Below are 27159 nucleotides of genomic sequence, written 5' to 3' on the forward strand. Positions count from 1 at the left end.
CCAACAAAGGATCAATTTTCTCCGGACAATAACTGGAACATGGTGGGGTGCCCACCCAGGAGACCTCATCAGGTTATACCAAACAACGATATTGTCGGTGATGGAGTACGGGTGTTTCTGTTTCCGCTCCGCTGCGAACATACACTTCATCAAACTAGAGAGAATCCAATATCGTTGCTTGCGCATTTTCTTGGGTTGCATGCACAGCTTTCGAGACTCATGGCTGCGGGCGTTCTACCGCTGAAAAATCGATTATGGGAACTATCACATCGATTACTCATCCAATGCGATATCTTGAACCCGCAGGTGATTGAAAAGTTCAAGAGGCTCGTCGAGCTTAATTCTCAAACTCGTTTTATGTCCTTGTACTTCGACTACATGGCACAGAGCATCAATCCTTCTCAATATAATCCCGACCGTGTCCCTTTCTTTGATACTTCTGATTCAACTGTATTCTTCAACACATCCATGAAGGAAGAGACCCGTTGAATCCCGGATCATATACGCCCACAAGTGATCCCTAATATATTTTATAATAATATGATCCTGCTTCAGTTTACGTCGCCGAATTAGCCGCTATTCACTATGCCCTTGGGATCATCGACACTTTGCCCACAGATCACTACTTCATCATTTCGGACAGCCACAGCTCTATCGAGGCTCTTCGTGCGGTGAAGCCTAAAAAGCAATTCCCGTATTTTCTGGGGAAGATACGGGAGTCTCTGCGTAAGTTATCTGAAAAATCTTACCAGATTACCTTTGTTTGGGTCCCCTCTCATTGCTCTATCCCGGATAATGAAAAGGCCGACTCTTTAGCAAAGGTGAGCGCTTTAGAAAGTGATTTTTTTTATTCATTTCGTTTATTTGATAGGCACAAATGCGTTAGCTTGGCGGTGCCGAATTCTTTTGTTTTTACATTTTGAATATCTTAAAACTAGGAGGTTACAATGTTGAAATATTTTTTTTTATAAAAGAGAAAAAAATTACAGCTATCTTAAGACTAGAAAAAAAAATTCTATATATAAGAGAGCGGGCAAAAGATTTTTTTTCATGAAAAATTTTAAAACAAGGAATTCAATAGTAATAGTTGTTTAGGAAATATTTACAGTTATCTTAAAACTAACAATATAGTTTGGTACACAAAAGGGGGAACAAATATTTATGAAAAATTTCACAGATGTTTTAAAACTAGGGATACAATTCTATTTACAAGATGGGGGACAATAGTTTTAACAAAGAGTAGAAATTACAACTATCTTAAAACTGGGAATACGGAATACAAATTTGATTTTTTTATCGGGTACTTATGCTTGGTCATTTCCAAAATCGGTGTAGAAGTAGTTGTATCAAGGACAGGGGAGAGAAGGCGTAGATGGTGACCGGTAGAGAAGAGCAAAACTTGCAACTTTCGGGCAAACGGGAGATCAGTGAAACAAATTTGCGCCTCAGTCTAGTAGGTCGGATTGGCGGATGGTATTCTTCGGACCCGCGGGGAATCCTTCAAAGGGAATCCTTCGGACCTCGAGTCGCTCTCGCTTCAGATTCCGTAGTGATAAGGGGGACGGCGGTTACATAGTGGCAGTCTGGAGCTTATCGGTTCCACACGGCAAGAGGAAACTTCTAAAAACGAGAAATAAAAAGAGAGGGGCTAAATTGGGATATTTATCGTTTTATGAAAGTATAAATAAGGGACATATAGGGAAAATCACGATTTGCCAGCATATTTCGGACTGGGACATTGGGTGGTCTACCTCGGGACCGAAGGGAATCCTTTAACTGAGACCTGGCGTCCAAATACCCGGCGCATACCCAGACAACGTGCTCGATGTCGTGATAGCCCTCGTCACAAGCGCACAAACTACTCTCTGCAAGCCCAATACGCCGCAAATGTGCATCTAAGGTGTAGTGGTTGGACATAAGTCGGGACATTACACGAATAAAATCCCGACCCACATCCATCCCCCTGAACCAAGGCTTCGTTGATACCTTTGGGATAATGGAATGTAGCCATCGTCCAAGTTCACCATTGCTCCGCGAGGTTTGCCAACTGTTGAGTGTCCTCTGACGACAAATACTAAAAAATTCGTTGAAGCAGATTGGTCTTTCCTATATGTCAGCATTTAATGCGCCCACCTTTGCTAATAACTCGGCCTTTTCATTGCCCGGGATAGAACAATGAGAGGGGACCCAAACAAAGGTAATCTGATAAGATTTTTCAGATAACGTACACAAGGACTCCCGGATCTTCCCCAGAAAATACGGGAATTGCTTTTTAGGCTTCACCGCACGAAGAGCCTCGATAGAGCTGAGGCTGTCCGAAATGATGAAGTAGTGATCTGTGGGCAGAGTGTCGATGATCCCAAGGGTGTACTGAATTGCAGCTAACTCTGCGACGTAAACTGAAGCGGGATCATTGAGCTTGAATGGAACGGTGATAGTATTGTTGAAGATACCGAAGCCAGTGGACCCATCGAGATTTGATCCGTCAGTGTAGAACATTTTGTCACAGTCGACTTCTCGGAATTTATTATAAAATATATTGGGGATCACTTGAGGGCGTATATGGTCCAGGATTCCACGAATCTCTTCCTTCATGGATGTGTCGAAGAATACAGTAGAATCAGAAGTATCTAGGAAACGAACACGGTTGGGAGTATACGAAGAAGGATTAATGCACTGTGCCATGTAGTCAAAGTACAAGGACATAAATCGGGTTTGAGAATTAAGCTCGACGAGCCTCTCGAAGTTTTCAATCACCAACGGGTTCAGAATGTCGCATCGGATGAGCAATCGATATGAGAGTTCCCAAAATCGATTTTTAGCGGAAGAACGCCCGCCAGCACTTCGAGACTCATCGTATGTGTCGAGTGCATGCAACCCAAGGCAATGCGCAAGCAACGATACTGGATTCTCTCCAGTTTGATGAAGTGTATGTTCGCAGCGGAGCGGAAACAGAAACACCCGTACTCCATCACCGACAATATCGTTGTTTGGTACAACCTGATCAGGTCTCCTCGGTGAGCACCCCACCATGTTCCAGTTATTGTTCGGAGAAAATTGATCCTTTGTTGGCATTTCTGTTTCAGATACCTAATGTGACATCCCCAGGTACCTTTAGAGTCGAAACATACCCCGAGATATTTAAATTTGAAAACCTGGTTGATCGTTGCACCCATTAATAGAAGCTGGAGTTGCGCTGGCTCACGCTTCCTAGAAAAAACAATCAACTCAGTTTTCTCCGTGGAGAACTCAATACCCAGCTGAAGAGCCCAAGCAGACAAATTGTCCAAGGTATTTTGTAATGGTCCTTGCAAGTCGGCAGCTTTGGGCCCTATAACAGAGACCACCCCGTCGTCTGCAAGTTGCCTTAGCGTGCATGAATTGGCAAGACAATCGTCAGTGTCATTCACGTAAAAGTTGTAGAGCAGGGGACTTAGACATGAGCCCTGGGGAAGACCCATGTAGCTAAATCGCGATGTTGTTAAATCGCCATGCGAAAAGTGCATGTGCTTTTCAGACAACATGTTTAGCAAAAAGTTATTTAAAATAGGTGAAAGACCATGTTGGTGCAGCTTCTCTAACAGAATGTTGATAGAAACTGAGTCAAAAGCCCCCTTAATATCCAAGAAGACTGATGCCATCTGCTCTTTGTTAGCATAGGCTATTTGGATTTCTGTAGAAAGCAACGCAGGGCAATCGTTCGTTCCTTTGCCTTTGCGGAAGCCAAATTGTGTATCTGACAGTAAGCCATTTGCTTCAACCCAATTGTCGAGGCGAAACAAGATCATTTTCTCGAACAACTTCCGAATACAGGACAGCATTGCAATCGGTCGATACGAGTTGTGGTCGGAGGCTGGTTTTCCTGGTTTTTGAATGGCGATGACCTTCACTTGCCTCCAGTCATGAGGGACAATGTTACCCTCAAGAAACTTGTTAAATAAGTTCAGCAAGCGCCTTTTTGCAGTGTCAGGCAGATTCTTCAGCAAGTTGAATTTGATTCTGTCTAACCCTGGGGCGTTATTGTTGCATGATAAGAGAGCAAGTGAAAACTCCACCATCGAAAACGGTGTTTCGTTCGCGGTATCGTGAGGAGACGCGGCGCGGCACGTTTTCTGTACCGGGACAGAGTCCGGACAGATCTTCTTGGCGAAAGCGAATATCCAACGGGTTGAATATTCCACGTTCTCGTTGGTACTGTTTCGGTTATGCATAAGTCGAGCCGTACCCCAAAGAGTGCTCATCGCTGTTTCTCTCGTTAACCCGTCGACGAACCGGCGCCAATACCTGCGTTTTTTGGCTTTCATTAGACTCTTCATTCGCTTTTCTAACGACGCGTACTGTTGATAGCTAGCGGGTAACCCGTCTTCCCGGAAGGCCTTATATGCAGTGGAATTCTCCGCGTACAGCTCTGAGCACTCTTTATCCCACCACAGTGTGGGACACCGTCCATGGGTATTCGCGCTTGGTACTGGTTTAGTGTGAGCTTGATTCGCACTGTCGAGAATCAAGCCAGCCAAAAACCTGTACTCTTCCTCCGGAGGAAGCTCTTGAGTGGATTCGATTTTAACGGATATCGCGGTCGCGTAACTCTTCCAATCAATGTTCCGTGTGAGGTCATACGAGGCATTGATTGCTTTCGATGGTCTTGAACCGTTAGCAATTGAAATCACGATAGGCAAATGATCGCTACCGTGGGGATCAGGGATCACCTTCCACATGCAATCTAACTGTAGCGATGTCGAGCAAAGCGATAAATCCAACGCGCTTGCGCGTGCTGGTGGTGTAGGAATCCGCTTAATTTCTCCCGTGTTTAAGATGGTCATGTTGAAATTGTCGCAAAGATCTTAGATTAATGTTGATCTATTATCATCATGAAGACAACCCCATACCGTACCGTGCGAGTTAAAGTCTCCCAGAACTAGCCGCGGTGCCGGTAAGGATTCCGTGATATTACAAAGCGTTCGGTGCCCTACCGAGGCTCTAGGAGGAATGTAGATGGAAGCAATTCTAAGGTCTTACCTTTGATTAAAACTTGACAAGCGACAATTTCAATGCCTGGTGTCGAAGGGAGGTTAATTCGGTTGAAAGAATAGCACTTTTTGATCACCAAAAGTACTCCTCCATAAGGGTTTTCTCGATCCAGACGAATTATATTAAAGTCGTGGAAGTTGAGATTTATATCGGAAGTTAACCAAGTTTCACATAATGCGAAAGCATCACATTTTAAACTATTTAGTACAAATTTAAAGGAATCTATTTTCGGGAGGATACTTCTGCTGTTCCACTGTAGAACAGTGATCGAATCGGTGACCTCGTTCGATGACTTAGCCATCGAAGGATACGATCGCTGCAAGGAGGGGCCATTTGGTAGTCAACTGCTTCAAAAATGTTTGCACTATAGGGAGAAAATGTATCAGAATGCTTTTAAGAGGATCAGTAACATTGAAAGTTGTGAAAATTAAGTCCACTATGTCAGAAAATTTCATTAGTCCGTTACTGGACTGAGTGTCTGTTGGAAAAAGGGGACACTTGGGGTTTTTGGTGTCCCTGGAAGTGGATACTCCTTGATAGAATTAATATTTCCAAGTCCTGGAGCAAATTGCTTCGGCTGCAGTGCATCACTTCCGTTGGATTTATTGATTGTAGTTGGCGCACTCTGAGGGGACGACACCTTGGCACCCTTACGAGGCAATTTAGGGGAGGCTAGATTTCTCCTCTTCCTGGATTCCCCTGGGTTAACCAATGATGTTCCCTCTTGTGCGTCGTCAGATTCTTGCTCAACGCCAGCCAAAAGAGCAAAGGAATTTTCGGAAGGGACAGATGGCGAAGCATTCTTTAGCATTTCTGCATAAGAGTGCCTCGAGCGATCCTTAAGGGAGCGCTTAATTTTATCCCCGCGCTACTTATACGCCGGGCATGACTTAAGAGCATGCGGAGGGCCCCCGCAGTGAATACACTTCTCAGTTTCTCCACCGCAAGCGTCATCCTCATGCTCTCCCTCGCATTTGCCGCACCGTTTTTTATTGCCACAATAAGTGGCTGTGTGGCCCAGTTGCTTGCAATTGCTGCAGTTCATTACCCGCGATACAAACAGGCGAACAGGTAGGCGAACCTTATCCAGGAGGACATAGTTGGGAAGAGCAGACCCGGAGAAAGTCACCCGAATCGAGTCTGACGGAGAATAAGTTGTCTTATCATTTTCAGTTTTTGCGGAATACAATTGCTTGCATTCCAGAATCTTCACCTTTTGAAGTGAAGGGACCTTAAAGCAGCCAACCCCGTACTTCAACAGGTCTTCGCGCTTTAGACCTGGTTCGGCGACGATTCCATCGATCTCCACTTTCCTACAAGGCACATACACCCTGAATCGTTTCGTAAAACGCTCGCTGCGAGCAATCTGGTTTGCCTGATCGAGGTCATTTACTATAACGCGTATCTTATTAGCTCGAACACGTGTTATCTGAGCTACGGCCGGGTAGTTAGCAGTCAGCTCCCGTGATATTTCTAGAATATTGGGCGATTTCGTGTTGGGCCGGAAATACACCACCCAGGGTCCATTTGAACTGGCTGGGTATGTTTAAATACGGGGAGGACTGGGGGAATCAGGGGAGGGAGTAATTTCGGGTTTATCCGGTAAATCCATGGGAATATCATTCCCATCCAATGTTCCTTCGCCCTCGGCCATTAAGGCACGAGGATAGCACGTGGTGTAAACGAGAGATGAAACTTGTATTCAGGGGAAAGGGAAAAGTAGAGACCGATCGGGGAAAGGGAAATGAAAGAAAGAAAAATAATACTTAGCTTATATAGCGGCGTGTCTGGCTATTCTGGTATTCACTTCACCAGCGTGGGCACCGGCGAACAAAGACTGCCTCAAACAATGGTTGACCTTCACTGACAATATATATTCTTGTTCACTTTATGCACAGCACCAGAAAACGAACTGCTTCGATCGAGAGCTCGAAGAGTTGATTTAGAAAGTGATATCTACGAAAGATCAATTTGCGTCAAGGTATTTTTCAGTATTTGTCATCAGAGGACACTCGACAGTTGACAAAACTCGTGGAGCAATGGGGAACTTGGACGATGGTTACATTCTATTGTCCCGAAGGTATCAACGAAGCCTTGGTTCAGGGGGATGGATGTGGGTCGGGATTTCATACGTGTAATGTCCCGGCTTATGTCCAACCACTACACATTGGATGCGCAGAGAGTAGATGGTGCGCTTGTAATGAAGGTTATCACGATACCGATCACGTTGTCTGGGTATGCGCCGGGTATTGTGACGCCAGGTCTCAGTTAAAGAATTACCTTCGGACCCGAGGTAGACCACCCAATGTCCCAGTTCGGAATATGCTGGCAAATCGAGATCTTTCCTATATGTCCCTTATTTACTTCTTTTTAAAAACGATAAACATTCCAATTTAGCCCCTCTCTCTTATTTCTCGTTTCCAGAAGCTCCCTGTTCTTCCTTGTCGATCCGACCAATACCAGAGTGCCACTATGTGACCGCCATCGCCCTGCATAGAAGAAAGCTGAAGCGAGAGCGACTCGATGGTCATATAACTTCCCCGCGGGTCTGAAGAATACCACCCGCCAACCCGGTACTCGACGACCTACTGACAAGACACTGTGTCGCTGATCTCCCGTTTGCCCGAAAGCTACAAGTTCTGCTCTTCTATTCATGTTCATCATATACGCCTTCTCTCCCCTGTCCTTGATACAACTGCTGCTACATCGATGATGGAAATAAGCCCCCCTTTGAATATCTTAACCAAGCATAAGTCTCCTTAAAAAAATCAAATTTGTATTCTGTATTCCTAGTTTTAAGATAACTGCCAATTTTATTCTTATTGAAACTATTGTCCCCCATCTTGTAAATAGAATTGTATCCCTAGTTTTAAGATATCTGTGAAATTTCTCATAAATATTTGTTCCCCCTTTTATATACCAAACTGTATATTTAGTTTTAAGATAGCTGTAAAATGTTTCGTAAAAAACTATTCCTCCCCTTTTGAATATCAAACTGGGTTCCTTGTTTAATTTTTTTCATAAAATAATCGTTTGCCCCCCTCTTGTATATAGAACTGTATTTCTGGTCTTAAGATAGCTGTAGAATTCTTCCTCTCAATATAAAAAAAAAATCTTAGCATTGTAACCTCCTAGTTTTAAATATTTAAAATGTAAAAAACAAAAGGATTTGGCATCGCCAAGCTAACGCATTTGTGCCTATCAAATAAACGAACTGAATAAAAAAAGTCCTCATTAATCCGAAAAGGTTTTCCTCCGGGCTGAGGAAGTTCTATCATCTCAAATCCACTTTGTGTCTTCTCTGTTCTACGTGTACTGCTAGAGATTCATAGTAAACTTATCTTTGGACTTAGATCTGGCGTGTACTGCTCTAACCAAATTATTGCAGAAGTTAACGAAATTGAAGTTCTCGTCACCTGGGGGTTTCGTAGCCTAAACTTCAGCAAAATCTTTAATGGTCTGTAACGCAGAACGTTAAAGAAAAGCCCTCCTGTTCAATGTCGTAAAATCACTGTCCTCGGTGACGGTGATAGCTTCTTTTACGTCTTTAAAAAGATAAATATTAGACTGTTGATATTTTATGATGGGGAAACGTGAATAATTTTAAAAAAGGGTAAATTACACCAATTAATTGTTTTTGTTGGAGCAAAATTCAAAATATCTCGACAACTATCGCATTTTGGAAGATTTTTGTTTTATGCATTTTATTTTGAAATGATGTTCTGTAATAATATTACAGTTTTGTGTGTCAAATAGTATGAAATTTAAAAACATATAGAAAGTTATTGTCAGAAAAAAAATTACCGATAAGTTCTCTATCAGGCAATCACATTCAAAATGATTGGTTTCTGTTTCGATTTTTGTCGACAAAATATAAAAAATGTAAAACAATGGGATTTTTTGTCATTTAAATTTTTAATATAAATTTTTGTTTTGTGAAAAATGACGCAATTTTTTTTTTGTGTTTATTTTTTCGTACAGAAGTATTCATTCCCTCGTTCTCAGATAGATTTGCTGTTTAAAAATACAGTAATCTAACAAAAAAAAATGAAAATTATGCACGCAAAAACGACTACGCCATTTTGGAAAATTAGTCTTATATCAAAATATTGAAATTTCCAGAGAACATAATGGAAATTCATAAACCGAACACAACTGCAATGATTCGTTCGAATCAACAATGGACATACAGTGTGTCCCACATTTATACGTTCACCCCATTTTTTAAGGATAACTTTTTCTTTGTTTGTATAAACCGCAACCAAATTTTCAACGTTTGTTTTAAAACTTAATAAGCGATGTTTTTCGAAATTTCGAAGCTCTGGTGCGTTTCATTCGTTTGTTCTGGCAGCTTAAGTGAAAAAAGTGGTGTCCCACATTTATACGTTCACCCTACTATTTTTTGGATAACTTTTTTTCTTTTTACACAAACTGCTCCAGATTTTCAACATTTGTTTTACAGCTTAATCAACGATATTTTTTCGAAGTTTGGAAACCCTGGTGCATCTTGTTCGTTTGTTATGGCAATTCAAGTGAAAAATGTGTCTCTTATTTATCCGTTCAATCTATTAAAGGTTTCCAAACTTCGAGAAAAATCGTTGATTAAGTTTTAAAATAAGCGCTGAAAATCTGGAGCAGTTTGCGTGAATAGAAAAAAAAAGTTATCCAAAAAATAGTAGGGTGAACGTTTAAATACGGGATACCACTTTTTTCACTTAAACAACTATAACAAACAAACGAAACGCACCAGAGCATCGAAATTTCGAGAAACATCGCTTATTAAGTTTAAAAAAACCGCTGAAAATTTAGTGCAGTTTGATCGAAAGAAAAAAAAAGTTATCCTGAAAAATGCGGTGAACGTATAAATTAGGGTTACCAAATGGACTGAGAGGCAATTAAGGACATCCCTGACAAATATTATGCCAGTTATGTCACTTGAGCCAGAATGCTGAAAAAAACAGTCGGAATTCTGACTAATTTTTCAGCGGTTGAACTGGGATGTTGAATCTCAATCGAGACAAATTAGAATGATGTAGTGCCAATACCAAACGAAGATACCACTTTGGCCAAACCTTATATTGAGCTATCCAACAAATTATGGTTAGTTTAGTTAGTTAAGAAGATACCACTTTGGCCAAACCTTATATTGAGCTATCCAACAAATTATGGTTACTTCTGAGTAAAACAAATTTTGGTCGCCATGAGTCGCAGAGAGTATGCATTCACAAAAATAAATCGCTGGAAGAAATTGAAATTGATTCTCTTGGAAAAAAGTTTATCTGAATTGGTCCAATTTTTGATGACGGATTCGAGTATTTCAAGTGGTATCTGGCTAATTACTCGAGTAATGTTGGTTTCCAATGCTTGAGGATGTGACCGCATAGCTTCTTCACTGCGTGCTGGATGTGGTCGATTTGTACGCTAATCATCCAATAACAAGAACTACAACGCTTATTTTTTGGTTGTATGGCGAATAGTTGAGTCAGTTGGCCGAAGATGTCAACCATATTATGATTGGAGTTCACTAAACACATTTCCACAGATCGCTGATTTTCGAAATATAGTTGAATAAATGGAAGATGGTGAACCAGTGTAAGTCTTTCCATTATGAAATGGCAAACAATACTAAACTACAATAGCATGACAGTTTGCAGTTAGTACCCCTTAACTACTAAAAAATACCCTGTTTAAAAAACTTCATGTTGAACCACCCTGTATATGCCAAGGTTTGAGACTAAAATTAAGGACATTTGAAGTAAAATAAGGACGCTTTCCAAAAACCTCGAAAATAAGGACATATCCTTTCAAATAAGGACGGTTGGTAACCCTATATAAATGTGGGACACATTGTATTATGCAGTCGGCCGGTTTCTCATGGAATCCCTCTTATGAGCCAGTGCAGGAATAGAACACAGTGCTACACCGTTCTTATGCATGCGTGTCATGAACAGCGCTATTCACAAATCGGCATGGAACTAAATATCTTTATCAAAAGGTGAGGTTCCCTTCAGGAACTCAATCAGATTGTCTAGACCGCTGACAAGGATTAGTAAACAGCGTTGCTACATGGACGCTTAGCATTTTTCTAACAGAATTGACAGAGAAGACGTGGATCTAGTTATTTAAAGTCGTCCATGAATTTAGCTATTGGCTCATGTTGATGCACACCCACTTCAACTCAATTTCATGAAAATGGTTACTTCAAGAAAATCATTATTGCGTTTGTTTATCTTCCCAACCGATAGTATTTTATAAGATGTGTATAATTTGTTCAACTTACTGTTTAAGTGGATATTCCTCATCGATGTAATCAAACATTCGCTTGGCCCGACAGCTCAACAGATTCTCCTCTGGGCAGTAGAGCTCGTTATCAATCGTGAAAGCTTCCATGGCTTTCAGAGCGAACCGTGTCACCTCATTAAGTCGGGTGTCGTAGTCATCTACAACGGACAGTGTTTTATGAATATTTGATTTCTAATTTGAATGCGCAATGATGCAGAGAAGTAACAGACTCATTTTCTACTTAAAATTATCAATTCTACCCACATTGCAGATTATAGCTTCGTCGACGGTAATCGTCTCCCCCGCTATCGCCACCACTTTGGTCACTATTGCTTTCACTTGGCTTCAGTGTCGGAATGAAGAACAGTAGACATAGTAGAGCTATAAACTTTACGATCTTTTTGAATATTACTAGTTTGAGCAGAATTTTTGCAAGTGTAAACCAGCTGAACTTTAGCTTTAACTTGCTCAGCAACCAGCTTTCAGGGCTTAAGTAGGGTTTTCCGTTGTCGTTAGGTGCTAGTGGTCCGTAAATTGGCTGTGATGCACCGTATACTGGTTTAGGTGGTCCGTAGACAGCTTTTGGCGGTGCTCCATACGATCCAGTAGGTGGCGGCCCATAGTTAGTGGAGGGAGCGAGACTGTAGTCGTACGAAGTGGAAGGAATACTGCTATAGTCTTCACGGGCTATCCGAACAAGTCCTAGAAAAACGATAATCAGTTAATATATGATCAACATCTTTAGAGTATTTGAAGATTTCTCATGTCCAAATTTTTATGTATTATTTTCATTTAAATAAAGTTTTCAGATTATTTCACATTTCCCATTCAATTTTTGGGTATTCAGTCATAGTGGGGACTTTTTAGTCCTATTGTGAGACTGGAAGTAGATCATAATTAAAGTCAGGATGAGTAACCAATCCAGTTTCTTCACTATCTTCACAATATTATTCGTATATCTGTTTTAACCTACCCAGAAGTGCAAGTGTGCTTGTGCAAAATTATGATTCAATAGCTGGTTATGTTCAATATAATTGTGGAAGTTTGGAATTGCTTTAATAAGTATTCCATCACCCCATAAGAATATTGCAACACCCCCAGAAAGGTTTAGCATTACCTAGGAAAGAATGAATTCATTCATATTTGCTCCCTTCAGTAAAATTGTTTTTTAGACCAACGGGGTCCGGAATAACAGTTTAGTTTAGAATTCTGTTACTGCATGTATGCTATGCTATTTTGGTATGCTATATGAAATATCATTGGTACACCCGCTGTGTTGAAAAAAAATATTTTTGTCATTTAATTCGATCTATCGAATAGTCTGTAAAATTGAAAATGCTAAAAAGAAGGTTTTCCCATACTAATTTCCATACAAATTTTAAACCCAATGCGCTACGCCGGGTCACAACCAATGGACCCAAATTTTGCAGTTTTTTTTTCGATTGTAGAGGTTTTAATCTTAAGGTCATTCGCCTCTTATTTGCACAGTTGTTTGGGACCCCAAATGGAACCAAAAAGTTCTGTGCTCGGCTGATGTGGTTATGATTACGTTTTTCCATATAAAAATGCCCCACCCTACTATATCTATCTTTCTATCTTCTATATATAAAAAAGTCAAAGTTTGTATGTATATGATTTATAGACTCCTTAACTTATAGGCTTAACCGATTTCCGTAAAAATTGATACACAGTAGGTATTTGTTATGGGGCGTGTTTGTGTACTATTAGTTGGAGATTATATGCCCGCCAGATGGCGCTTTGGTACAAATTGTGTTTTCCTCCTATTTCGTCGAAAATCGCAGCAACGCGCGATGGGTATTAGCTAGTTATAATTATATATATATATATATATATATATATATATATATATATATATATATATATATATATATATATATATATATATATATATATATATATATATATATATATATATATATATATATATATATATATATATATATATATATATATATATATATATATATAAGTCTAAGTTTGTATGTATATATATATATTTATCGATTCATGGACTCCCAAACGGCTTAACCTGCAGTGAAAATTTATACATAGTAGGCATTTGTTATGGGGCGTGTTTGTGTGCTATTGTTTGGGGATTATCTGCCCGCCAGATGGCGCCTCGGAACAAATTATGCTTTCCTCCTATTTCGTTAAAAACGTAGCAACGCGCGATGGGTATTAGCTAGTTCTATATAAAAATACCCAACTCCTACGTTGAGTTTTCGAGATTATTTTTCAATTATGGGGTTTTTTGCTTATAAAAGGTGTGTGGGCTGAGTTGACGATTACAGTAATGTTTCGATTATATATATTGCAACTATGAAAAAACTAACACTACCTTCAACAAAATGTCAAACGAAATGAATCAATGAAGAATGTTTGTTGGACGAACCTTTCTTTGAGGGAGTGTCTTAAAAACAAATGATCCTTCGAATTGTATGACCTTAACGTTAAACCCGGAGGCCCGGAGATCGGCCACAAAAACCGTAGTCTCCGGGTCAAATCCGGAGGGTTGGCAACCCTATGAGCCCGTCAGCCATCTAGGTTTCCACGATGCCTATTTTCTCTGCCGTCAACATCTCCACCTCCTCAAGGGTCGGTTATCGTGAGGATAACGTTATCTGTAAAGCCGACGATGTCAACTCCCCTGGGCATTTCCAGTGTCAACACTCCGTTGCAACTTATATTCCAGACTGTTGTGATGAGTATGGAGCCCTTCGGTACTTCCGCCGTGACCCTTATCGACATTTGCACCATGTTCGTTTCGTAGACCAGTAACTTTTCAGAGCCTTGTACATATAATCCAGCAGCCGCATTCTGTGCAGCGCTGCGGTGATCGCCACCTATCTGGCATTGTTGAACGGATTCTTATTGTCGACAGTCACCACGGCGCAGTAGCGATTATCCCTTCTCTTTTGCTTCGATACTTTCTCCCTGCTCGCTTTGACTGTGCGGATAGTGTCCACGGTCGATATCCCTTTCTAGAACCCGAGCTGCCTCTGCGATAGCCCGTTCTCACTTTCAGCGTAGATCGTCAGCCTGTTGAGGGTGACCCTTTCCATAAGTTTACCAAGAGTATCCAACAAGCACATAGGCCGATAAGATGTTGGATCTCCTGGTAGCTTCCCTGGCAACAACACCAGCTTCTGGATCTTCCATCTATCCTAGAGGTAGCCATCGTCCAGGCATTTCTGTAGAACTATCTTGAACATGTCCGGAAACACCAGGATCGCTATCTTCTGTGGCACGTTGGGGATATCGTCCGGTCCGGGAGCTTTCTTCGCTTTCAGCCCTTTTGCCACTATAAGCAGCTCGTCGTTGGGGACTCGATTGTCTCCAGCATTCCCGGATTCCCGACGGTCTTTACGGAAGGTGCTAGCTGAACCTTCGTTGCACAGTCTTACATCCAGCTTTGCCAGGGCTTCCAACATGCTGTAACCTCTTGCGATTGTCAGTCTACTATCACACTCCACGGCCTAAGCATTAAAATTGGGCGACGGGTTGTACGTAGTCGCCTCTTGTGATTCCATGGTTATCTATGGAAGCAGGGAGACCATGATCCTTCATGGGGAGTAGTGTTTAGAGCCAGATCGGCGTACAATCGGGAATAGTCCATCCTAACCTAGTACCATCAACTAAATGGTGACCAGTTTTGATAGTACCCCGAGACCTGCCAGGGTTTCAACGGAAGGGAAGCAGTCGTGCTCTTAGCCCACTTGCCATTTCCGTCGGTGACATCCTTTCTTACTCAGAGAGTAAAACAGCATATCTGTCCGCTCAAAGCCGCCGTCCAATTCGTGATCCACTCCCAAATTGTTTTATACATATATACATCTGCATGTCTATATACTCATTTAAATAAATTCATACTGATTAACATAGGAACACATAAATACGTACATTTTAAATTTTTGGAAAAGCAAGTAATTATCGAAAGTGTCCCTGGACATAAACACTGGAACGTTCTTGTAACACAAGTTTTAATTTTTTGCAAATAATTATGTTTTAGTCACATTCATCATGAAAAATCATTTGTACGACAAGTAAAACGGCATAAGAATGGTGGAATTCTTCTGTTAGAGCTCAACAAAAATTATTCGAATGTCCTAATTATCGCACTAATATTTGAACCAGTGCGTTAAACATAGATGGCAGATGCTTCTCTAAGCAACGGCTTCGTGTGAATAGGGTGTTGATAGAAACAGGGCGAAAATAGGAGCATTCCTAGGAAGTTTCATGTGTATTTCAATTTTTCATTAGAAGTCATGGATTCAACAACATTTGCTCTCGGTGATGCCACGAGTATAATATGAATATAAACTATATGAAAAAGCTTTTGCCTCACTACTAGGAGGATTATATGACGATCTTTATATTCACATACCATCACACATCAAACTCACGGTTATACCCCGATATTCAAAATCGATTTAGTTTTAAAACACCAGGAAACCGTTGATCTTTGTACAACGGTCTCATTTTTAGTTGTTAGCAATATAACTACAATTATTAATATCTCCGCCTTTTGAGAACGAATTGTGACAATCTATAGCATGTTGTAAAGGTATCCTTATAATCTTTCTGATTATATCCGCATAGTATGATTAAATTGAACTTGTGAAGAGTAGGCTTTGACCAAAGGTGGTCGCGATTTCTTAACCTGTCACGTTTCTTCACAAAAAAAGTTCTTGGTGCTGCAATTTTTGGCTTTTTTCTCGCGAGGAAATTCGAAAAGTGCAATATTTTCTAGCACATTCGAATCTGTTGTGTTTAACTGTCCTGCACAATAATATACTCAGCTTAGCGAAAACGTCAGCATTGGTATCGGTCTGTTAGTGATTAGCAGTTAGACCAGGATCATCATCGATGCCTTCTTCGTCAACTTCATCTCAGATTTTTGATTAATGCCGTAACTAATCTAAGCGGAATGCTCGGAAAAAGTAACAAAACGGTACTTTTTGAAGCCTACACCTCTTGCGGATAAGCCAAGTAAATTTGGTGAGATCAATCTAATTTATAATTAATTTTTATTATCCATTTAGTGGAATTTTATATAAATCACTCCAAACCCACATCCCGTTTTCCTTCCCTACTAACCAATGTTAACATCCGTAATACCTATGGAGATTGCGTGGGTTCCCCGCATCTTCTTAAGTCAGTATTCAACTAACATATCCTTCCCTTTGGCGATCGCAAGGACATGGCCAGGTGTGCAGTGAACTATACTATTGTATAAAAAGATTTCACTGTATCAGCCACCCATGATGAGTGCGGTCGTTTTTGCTATACTATGCTATGCTATAGTGTGATTAAATTGAACTTGTTTGAAAGTTATGTGCTTGAAACATATCGTGTTTTGGCAGAATCACTGATATCTCAGAAAGTAAACAGCATATCCAAAAACAAAAATAATAACGTCTAATGGTCACGATAGGTCTTTCATTGTGTCGTTGAGATCGGCTCAGCCATTGCTGAGACATTACATGACATTAGTGTACATCCACACGCAGGGGGGAGCAGGGACCGGAACGACAGGAGTTCAGGGGCTTAATTTACACCCCCTCCAGACCTAGTACGAGTTGGGGAGTCTTGCTAGGATGTGGTGGGGTTGGGGCTGCATTGGGCTCTACTTCTAAAAAATGCCATAATTCCAAACGCAGTTCCGACGAAGCGAATCTGTGCCGCTTCAGCTAGGATCTTTAGATTTTAGAAATCAAAAATCTTAGCAATTAAAGCACTCTAGCCCAACTGGAGTGCTAACCGACACATCAGGATCGACGCCAGCAACATCCTGATTACATCATACTGGTCATTGCGAATGTCAACAGACAGGACACGGATCACGAATTGGACGGCGGCTTTGAGCGGACAGATATGCTGTTTTACTCTCTGAGTAAGAAAGGATGTCACCGACGGAAATGGCAAGTGGGCTAAGAGCACGACTGCTTCCCTTCCGTTGAAACCCTGGCAGGTCTCGGGGTACTATCAAAACTGGTCACCATTTAGTTGATGGTACTAGGTTAGGATGGACTATTCCCGATTGTACGCCGATCTGGCTCTAAACACTACTCCCCATGAAGGATCATGGTCTCCCTGCTTCCATAGATAACCATGGAATCACAAGAGGCGACTACGTACAACCCGTCGCCCAATTTTAATGCTTAGGCCGTGGAGTGTGATAGTAGACTGACAATCGCAAGAGGTTACAGCATGTTGGAAGCCCTGGCAAAGCTGGATGTAAGACTGTGCAACGAAGGTTCAGCTAGCACCTTCCGTAAAGACCGTCGGGAATCCTGGAATGCTGGAGACAATCGAGTCCCCAACGACGAGCTGCTTATAGTGGCAAAAGGGTTGAAAGCGAAGAAAGCTCCCGGACCGGACGATATCCCCAACGTGCCACAGAAGATAGCGATCCTGGTGTTTCCGGACATGTTCAAGATAGTTCTACAGAAATGCCTGGACGATGGCTACCTCTAGGATAGATGGAAGATCCAGAAGCTGGTGTTGTTGCCAGGGAAGCTACCAGGAGATCCAACATCTTATCGGCCTATGTGCTTGTTGGATACTCTTGGTAAACTTATGGAAAGGGTCACCCTCAACAGGCTGACGATCTACGCTGAAAGTGAGAACGGGCTATCGCAGAGGCAGCTCGGGTTCTAGAAAGGGATATCGACCGTGGACACTATCCGCACAGTCAAAGCGAGCAGGGAGAAGTGTTGACACTGGAAATGCCCAGGGGAGTTGACATCGTCGGCTTTACAGATAACGTTATCCTCACGATAACCGACCCTTGAGGAGGTGGAGATGTTGACGGCAGAGAAAATAGGCATCGTGGAAACCTAGATGGCTGACGGGCTCATAGGGTTGCCAACCCTCCGGATTTGACCCGGAGACTACGGTTTTTGTGGCCGATCTCCGGGCCTCCGGGTTTAACGTTAAGGTCATACAATTCGAAGGATCATTTGTTTTTAAGACACTCCCTCAAAGAAAGGTTCGTCCAACAAACATTCTTCATTGATTCATTTCGTTTGACATTTTGTTGAAGGCAGTGTTAGTTTTTTCATAGTTGCAATGGGAAACATACAATCTAAAATACATTCTGAATTTCTGTTTTGATGAGTTATTTTTCAAAATATTTTATCTGCTGCGTTGAACTTAAAGCGAAACCGGACGAAATTAACAAGCACGTTTCGCCAATGCGTACATAACGATATCGTCGAAGGTAATATGTATAATTGCCAGGATGATCCCAAACTGCACACCTCGGGCTAAGGACGTGGAATTCTACCAGCGGATAAATGCACGAAATGCAAGGAACCGACTCGTTGACTAAGTGGCAGCAATACTTGGACAACGCAGAGAAAACAAGGTGGGTGCATAGGAAGCATGAAGATGTGTACTTCCATTTGACGCAATTTTTGTCCGGGCACAGATGCTTCCGAAAGTACCTGCATCGGTTTGGACATGCTCCCTCACCCCTTTGCCCGGAATGAGTGAACGTGCAAGAGATACTGGAACACGTGGTCTTTGAATGCTATAGGTTCAAAGAATTTTGAAGGGGTATGCCTGGTGTGACAGTTAACAGTATCGTCGAAGAGATGTGCCACAATGAATATATATATATATATATATATATATATATATATATATATATATATATATATATATATATATATATATATATATATATATATATATATATATATATATATATATATATATATATATATATATATATATATATATATATATATATATATATATATATATATATATATATATATATGTGTGTGTGTGTGTGTGTGTGTGATGCTGTCAGCAGACTAATTACTAGTATGCTCTCCGAGCTGCAGAGGAAGTGGCGAAGGGACCAACAAAGTAGCGCCATCGGCTCGAAAGCCGCCATGAAACCACAAATCAGATTTCAAGAGAAACTCTCCGTCGGTGTAGACTAGGTCCACAACTGGGGACCAGTTGAGTAGTACGCTACGTAACACCAGGTTTGGGTCGTCGGGGCGTCACTGAGGAAATAGATGGAGACAACAAGCAATAGTTAAATCAAACCTTAAAAGTCGAGCCATTTCGTTGACCACGTGAGGCCTTAAAATTGAACGAAAGAAAGAGGTGCGACAAAAGCACGACCCACAGGAAATAATTCCTTGATGTATTTCCGAGGGGGAAAAGTGTGAAAAAAAAAGTAAAGAGTGTTTTTTGTGATTAGGCACGAAAGTGCCTCATGAGTCCCACACAGTTCCAATGCACTATAGACCAGGTTTTTGAAGCTATTTAAACCTTACCATTAAAAACACAGACATATGCATACAGCCATTATCCCAATTTGTCGAGTGGTGTATGAGCCTCTGCCCCCCGGGCCTCGGAAGTTTTCAAACGTGCAGCGAATCCTAAACATTTCTTTTGTAAGAAATGTAAAACGTTAACAGCACCCTCAATTTTATCATATTGAAAAAAGATGCGAATTATTTTGGTTTTGTATTTCCTAATTCTCACCTCACTGGCTCCCAATTAAACATGCCTAACAAAGTTTAAACCTACAATATTTTTCGTGATAACCACCTTATTCGATATGTTTATTATTTCTGCAATGCACATTTTTAGTTACACACTTTAACTTAAAGTAATTAAGAGCAACACGCCCAAGCGGAATATACGCCAAAGCGGTTTAGATATTAGTTCATCAAACGAAACTACCGCATCTCAATAGAATGCAACACACCATTTCCTTTATTGCCATTAATCTTGTACGAGTTCTGCAACGCCGCCAAGTATGAATCTTTTACAGCTTCTTCGCCAGCTACTAAACACACGAGCGTCACGCCGATCGCAAATGCACATCTAAACGTGCACATCTTTCCTCGATGTTCTCGAATTGCACAAAACTTGAAACAAATTACCAATGTTCAACCGTTTCATCCGAAACGAAAGGGGGCGAATGAGCTACTGAACATCAGTTAGTTCCGTGCCGGTAATTTGAAAGCTTATCTTTGCATCTGTTGAATACATTTCATATCGGTATATATCACCACAAACATTACGCATTCCCGAACTAAAGACTTTGATTCATGGCTTCAACCGTGCTTTCGAAAATTTGTGTGAGCTATGCGCGATGGATTATTAGCAATGGAGCTGATCGGTAGCTGAAAGGTGTGGTTGAACAGTAACGGCCTCGAATTTAGAACAATTTTCTGTACTGAAACGACGGACACGGACACACCAAAAAATAGAAAATTTATATATGTTAATTATTACGAATGTAAACATACATAGCTTTATTCAAAAAATGTATTAAAACATAAATTAAAATGAATGAACGGAGTATCAAATAGTAAATGATTTTACATGTCATCGTTTACAACAATATTTGAATAAAAATACATTAAAATGCATGTACGACAAGTCTTGACTATTTGTGATTTTATCTACCCCCGATTTTATCAGCTTTTGACACGATTTTATGAGCCTCATATGAAAATTGATAGTTGGTAGTATGATGGCCTCAAGCAGGTGAACCAAGTTGAATTCGAGTAAATCCTTTCTTGAGCATATATTTCTTATCTTAGAGATCACTGTCAGGCCCTCTTAAAGGAAATTTAAAGCTAAATAATCAGGAAAAACTATAAGGCTATATCTAGGGACTGAAGAAGAATATTTTAAGAGCGGCGGTTTCTTAAAAAGAAAGAAAAATATATGTCCCAATTTTGTCAATGTTCCTGTTTTATTAGCCTAAAATTAACCAAGGGACTGATAAAAACGGATCTTCACTGTATTTAAATTGACGTCTTTATTCATGCTCCAAATAAGGTGATCAGCCTATTTTCTGTATGTTTCTATTATCACCCTACCCATTTGAAGCCATTGGTTAGAGCAGCGTCTGCCATCTTTGTTCAACGCATTGAGTCAAATGATAGCGCAACAATAGGAACACTCGATTTCAGTTTTCTTTGCGCTCAAACACGAGAATTTCACCGTTTTCAGAATATTTGTGTTATTATCTTGTTTCCTAGCAACGAAGCAAACCTGTTGATGCCAATTTGTACGCATTCCATTTCCAGTAGGCCGAGTAATTAATGAATTAGTGAGGCACCCTCGTTAGCATGGTGAAAATATGCATTTTACCCTATGTGCAGAAAATATATATATATATATATATATATATATATATATATATATATATATATATATATATATATATATATATATATATATATATATATATATATATATATATATATATATATATATATATATATATATATATATATATATATATATATATATATATATATATATATATATATATATATATATATATATATATATATATATATATATATATATATATATATATATATATATATATATATATATATATATATATATATATATATATATATATATATATATATATATATATATATATATATATATATATATAAAATCTCAATATTTTTTTTGTGTATTCTCACTTAAACCGATCGACCGCCACTGTTAACTGAATTGGCAAGAACCAAAATGGGGAGAGAAATTTACAAAGTAGCAGCAGCTACTCCACGCACCACATGGAATATAAAGTACCAACGTATCGTGCGTGTCTAAAATACTTATTCGAACAATAGCTGCAAGTTGTTGCTGAACCAAATATTTGTGCTGTAGAAGAATTCAGTGAGCCATGGACTGTACTTAATTTGCGTCCAACTGCAGGCGTGAGCGAGCAGCTCACAATTTCACCGAATTTCATTAACGTCACATTTTCATATCGTTTCATTTGCGGTAATCATCTTTAATTTAAGTTGACTATACCTAATTGTCTATATTGTCTATAACACTCTGCGACAATCTTCGGGTTATTTATATTAAAACGCACCGAAGTATTTTTTGTAAATGTATTGGCATCTTAATTTTCACCTTATCTACGGTCGAGGAATGCTCTATGACTATTCACTATTTGTTGTCCGAAAGAGATCATTTTATGGTGACGCACAATATTATATATACCAGTATAATACTGGTAAGACAATACTATGAAAATAAGACTCTCATAGAACATAAGACAAAAACGCGATTATGGGAAGTATATATTGAATGATAATGATGGAACCAGGGATCGATCCATTGGATTCCTGCTGTCATGCCATGGGAGGTTTTCTGGACTTTCGTTTTTGTTGTTGTTTATTGTTTTGGATGCCATAGTGGTAATCAGAAACAGGGGTTTCACGTCAGTGCTTCAGTGAGGTTTGCTGGTACTTTCCTGAATATGAAGCGGCGTTCGTGGGAGGAGTTTGTAGAGGAGAAGGGTAATACAAGTTAACAAAACAACGGACTGGTTTTGTTTGCAGACATGACCTTTCCTTCAATGGAGCGTAACTAGATGCATTTTGAATGATCTGCCAACAACCTGGGTCCATCAAGAATGTTTCCATTCCGGGAGCATACTTAATGGAATAGGGAGTTGAATATAATGGCTTCCGTTTCCTATGATACTCTGTAGGATTCCTCTCGCCTGACCAAGACATTGGTACTATCACCTGCTAGGGTGAGAAATGGCGTACCTAGTGGTAATGAATCCGGTCGAGTTGTATCATCGACATTAGACTCCTTTAGTGAAAGTTGCCTACCGCTAACCCAGGGCAAACATTTTGAAAATGAACACCATTGTCAAATAATTGATTCTTTGCTTCACAGACAGCCATTGTGGTGCTTATAGCATGAAATTAGATGACGTGTATCTGTTACATTTTGTTTTTTTCCTGTCAAACGCAGATGATGAGGTTGCAGTGACTGGAGAATAGAATAATGCGATTAGCATTATTCTATTCTTTAGTCGCTCTAGTCTCAATATTTGTGTTTATTTGATAAGAAACAAAATGGACCGGCAGAGCGAGTAAAAGCGCTTTAACCTAGGCTTATGAGCCAGGGCAAAGAGTAAATCCCTCTGCCCCATCCCCAAGGACCAAAGGAGTGACATTAACCTTCTTAGCCAAGTCACTCCCAACGATATATCCCAATTCCCTATAAACTGAAACGGTCGGTACGGTTGTCCTCGTTCCTTCCTCATTCAAGATTCAAAACGATTCTTTAGTTGAATTATTCATTAAATGAATAAATTAATTGCCGTATAGTTTTGAAACACCTTTTATCCCTACTCTGCACAGTAGACCTGGCCGTTTTAATATTTGCGATATAATACACATAATATGCTTCAAATATTATTGTTGGCAAGAAAAACACTAAAGAATAACTGCGGTGTTTTCCAGGATGCTTTTCAATACTGGCTGTGTAAGCGTTAGAATAGAATAGAATAGAATTACAAAGACAGTAAACAAAACAAAACCGTAGTCGTCAGTTTTGAAGACACACCTAGAATTCTTTTCAATGATAAATAATAACAATAACGCGTAGCCAGATAAGTTTCGAATATTTCATAAACAACCAGCGTCCTGTTGCCATCCCGGGTATTGAACCAAAGTTACACTACTTTCGACAATAATCAGTATGAGGAAAAACACTACACTGAAAATAGTAATAGGGGAAAGTGAGGCAAAATGAGCAACCTAAAGTTGAAGGCAAATATATCTGTAGCAAAACATACAAATAATCCCAAATTTTCCTCGATTGGTAGAATACAATATATTCTTCATATGCAGTTATTAAACGTGCTGAAGAAAATTCAAAGTCTTTGAAAATAATCATTGCTTGTAATGATCGATTTTTGGCTTGAGGGCAATATGATCATGTCACAAAAGATTATATTTTATTACAAAATTTAAAATTTATTTCGCTTATAATAATAAGAATCATTTTTTCTATTGATAGAGACATTTAGTTGCGAATGAAATTCATCTTATAGTTTTTCAATAGCCTTTTTGGGAACTATTAGATACAAATTTCCATTTTGTTTTAATAATATCTTTGTGAGTAATTTTCTCGAGGAAAAATTATTATTCATCGTTCGTAGTAACTTCAGATATAAAACGTTTACATAGGGATAACTTTTCGAAATTTAATGCATAAATTCATATGAGATTTGCGTGATACTCATTTTGTCCCATGCTGTAGAGCTATTTTCGCAGATTTTTTGTTGAAACTATAAAGTTTTGTTAAATAATTTTTGTTTGAAATAGTTATAAAGACGTTAAATATTTCGGAGAAATATGCATTTTTAAACCACATATACATACACATACGTCATGCGAATGCTTATTTTATATAGCTTGAATCTTATAACATTTTCAGTTCTTTGACACCCCGTTAGTTTTTCGTATTTTTTGAGATTTAAGATTTGTTTTATGTCGCAATTGAAGTATTACATCATCTAATGGTGGTTGATGGAGTATTCGTGCAAACCCAAAAATCGAAAATTCTTCATAGATTTTTGGAAAACGGGGGTGCTCAACTCGATCCACATGACGATATTGCCTCACTTTCCCCTAATCAGTCTTACCACAAGTACAGATTTATCTACAAAAGCAGAGATTTTTCGAAATTCATTGGTACAGTTTCTGTCCAGTACAGATTACAGAATTATGTTAGAAAGTATAGAATGGTACAGATTTCTGGAGCTAAAAATGTAGAACTAAATTTTTGTTTGACTTTTCCAACACTAAGTAATATTGAGAAAGTGTGTACAGAATATGCAAAAGAATTCAGTACCTCAAGAGTTTACTTTAGGCAACGGAAAATGACGCAGAAGAATTCAGCAGTTCGATTATTGGTAAGGAAATCTTCAATTATTAATGGAAGAAGAAAAAATAGCAAAGGATGATGTATAAAACGCCCAAATAGACCAAACATTATTATACAACTATTCCCAAAATCCGACTGGTATGTTTCTATTACTTTTGGGTAAGATTCTATTGTCTTTTCTGTAACAGACCACGCAATTGCCAATTGCGGTATTAAATGAAATGGAATGACGAAATTTCGGTTGCTGTTCATATATGTGCATCACACAACCAAACACTGTTTCAGTACACGTCAACCTCGGCTCTGTTAGTATGTAGGATAATTCGGTCGATTTCTATGATAGTATTAGTATCGAGTCAAACCAACCGGAATTCTGACGGATTTCTGCCCAAATTTAGGCAGAAATCCGTCCTAATATTGGAAGAAGCCGGACGGAATTCCGGATTTTTTTTACTGGGTATCAAACCTACTCAGCGAAATAAAATTTTTAGGCAGTTTCCGGACCCAGCCAAGCTCCGACACAGCTTCCGATCCGGACCAGTTCCCAAATCCGGGACTCCCGGATCCGGACCAGTTCCCAAATCCGGACCTCCCGGATCCGGACCGGTACCTGGATCCGGACCAGTTCCCGGATCTGGACCAGTATCCGGATCCGTACTAGCCCCTTGATCTAGCCCATCCCCTTTTCCCATTACCAGGTCCGGACCTGAACCAGACCCAGACTTGGTGCTTAGAGCCAGACAAGTGTTTGGATCCGGACCCTTGGTTCGGATGCGCAGATACAAACCGTAGGTCTTGGTTCCCATACATGACGGGAAGGACAGTATTTTTTGACATTAAAAATGTCTTACTCCACTATCTGGGGCTAGGTGTTATTATTATTATTTATTGAGGCTTTAACCTCAAGGGTCATTCGCCATTTTGAAAATAGTATACATTTCATAAATACAAATAATTTTTAAATTCAAAATAGATAGAAAAAAAAATATAAACCACCGAGTATCATTTCTGTCGACTATCCTGGGGGCACTGCTTTCCGCTTCTTCCCTCTAAGAACGGATGGTTTCAAAATTGTCCAATGAAGGACGTTCGTTGGACCAATTTGGACAACGTCCAAATAACCGTTCAACAAACGTCCATCGTTGGACCGGTGTTGAACGATTTTGAAACAATTTTTTGGACGTCTCAGCGGCGTGCCAGAAATTCTGATTGGTGGGGGTTTGGTGAAAATCTAACTTACTGTCCAAACGCACAATTTTTTAAGTTTTAAAATTATGCAGAATTAATTTTTCAGAAAAAAGTAACAGAGTTCGTGTCTTTAGCGAATTTGTACAGACTTTATTGTAGACATGAATATTAACCTGAGTAAATTTGCCATCAATGCTTCTTGGACGATATAATGTCAAAAATATTTTATCAAATGAAGTGCTGTTTAACGTTTGTAACTCATCGAAGATACTAAACCTCCGAAATTGACGGTTTCAAAATGATGCTATCTTGACCTTAAATTAATGTTTTTGAACATTTATTTGACCTATTCATGTAATTGGTTATACAACAAAAATCAAATGCTCGTCAAAATCGATCAGGACCTGCTAGAGTCGAATGGAAAACGCCATTTTTCATAAATTTATCTCTACATTCGGAAAGTGCTATCCTCGTTATTAATCATATTACGTTTTCGTCTCAACTCGACGCATTCCCAAAATAAAAATCTGTTTTAATCCACGTAGTGGTGCAATTGTGCCTTTCTCATTTGTCCAGACTACAATTCCATGGCGTTTCAAACATATTAAAATATAAAAATCGTAAATAAACTTCAAGCATAAAGATCGGACAGAAATCCTTCAGCATAAGAATCGCTTAAAAAGTTTTCACCCATAAAACTCGGCAAGGATGAACCTCAAGTATAAAAATCGTTTTAAAATAAATAAATCGCTCGTAGGAGCATCCTCATATTTTGATGTTCAAGATAAAAAGTCGGCTAACAAAAACTACTTAGTAAGAATCGGGTATATTTCTTTCCGGTTTTTTTACTGAAGGTTTTTTTATTCGACTCTTACAAAGAAATGTCCCAGTCCGATTTTTATGCTTGAAGTTTATATCCGGTTTTTATATTCTAAT

The 27159-nt window shown here is 39.5% G+C and overlaps 1 protein-coding gene across 1 annotated transcript in view; it reads right to left on the reverse strand.

Annotated features, from left to right (window-relative positions):
* Positions 1–20419, reverse strand: part of LOC131677946 (uncharacterized) — a 31661-nt gene extending 11242 nt beyond the window's left edge. The window contains exons 1-3 of the mRNA XM_058958050.1: positions 20069–20419; positions 11578–12015; positions 11312–11471 (exon numbers count right to left, since the gene is read on the reverse strand). Of these exons, the coding sequence (XP_058814033.1) occupies positions 11312–11471; positions 11578–12015; positions 20069–20201 (731 nt within the window). The 5' untranslated portion in view covers positions 20202–20419. The remainder of the gene's footprint in view (positions 1–11311; positions 11472–11577; positions 12016–20068) is intronic.
* Positions 20420–27159: the final 6740 nt, after the last annotated feature.

The sequence above is a fragment of the Topomyia yanbarensis genome, chromosome 1 (genome assembly GCF_030247195.1).
Source record: "Topomyia yanbarensis strain Yona2022 chromosome 1, ASM3024719v1, whole genome shotgun sequence".
Taxonomy (NCBI): Eukaryota; Metazoa; Arthropoda; class Insecta; order Diptera; family Culicidae; genus Topomyia; species Topomyia yanbarensis.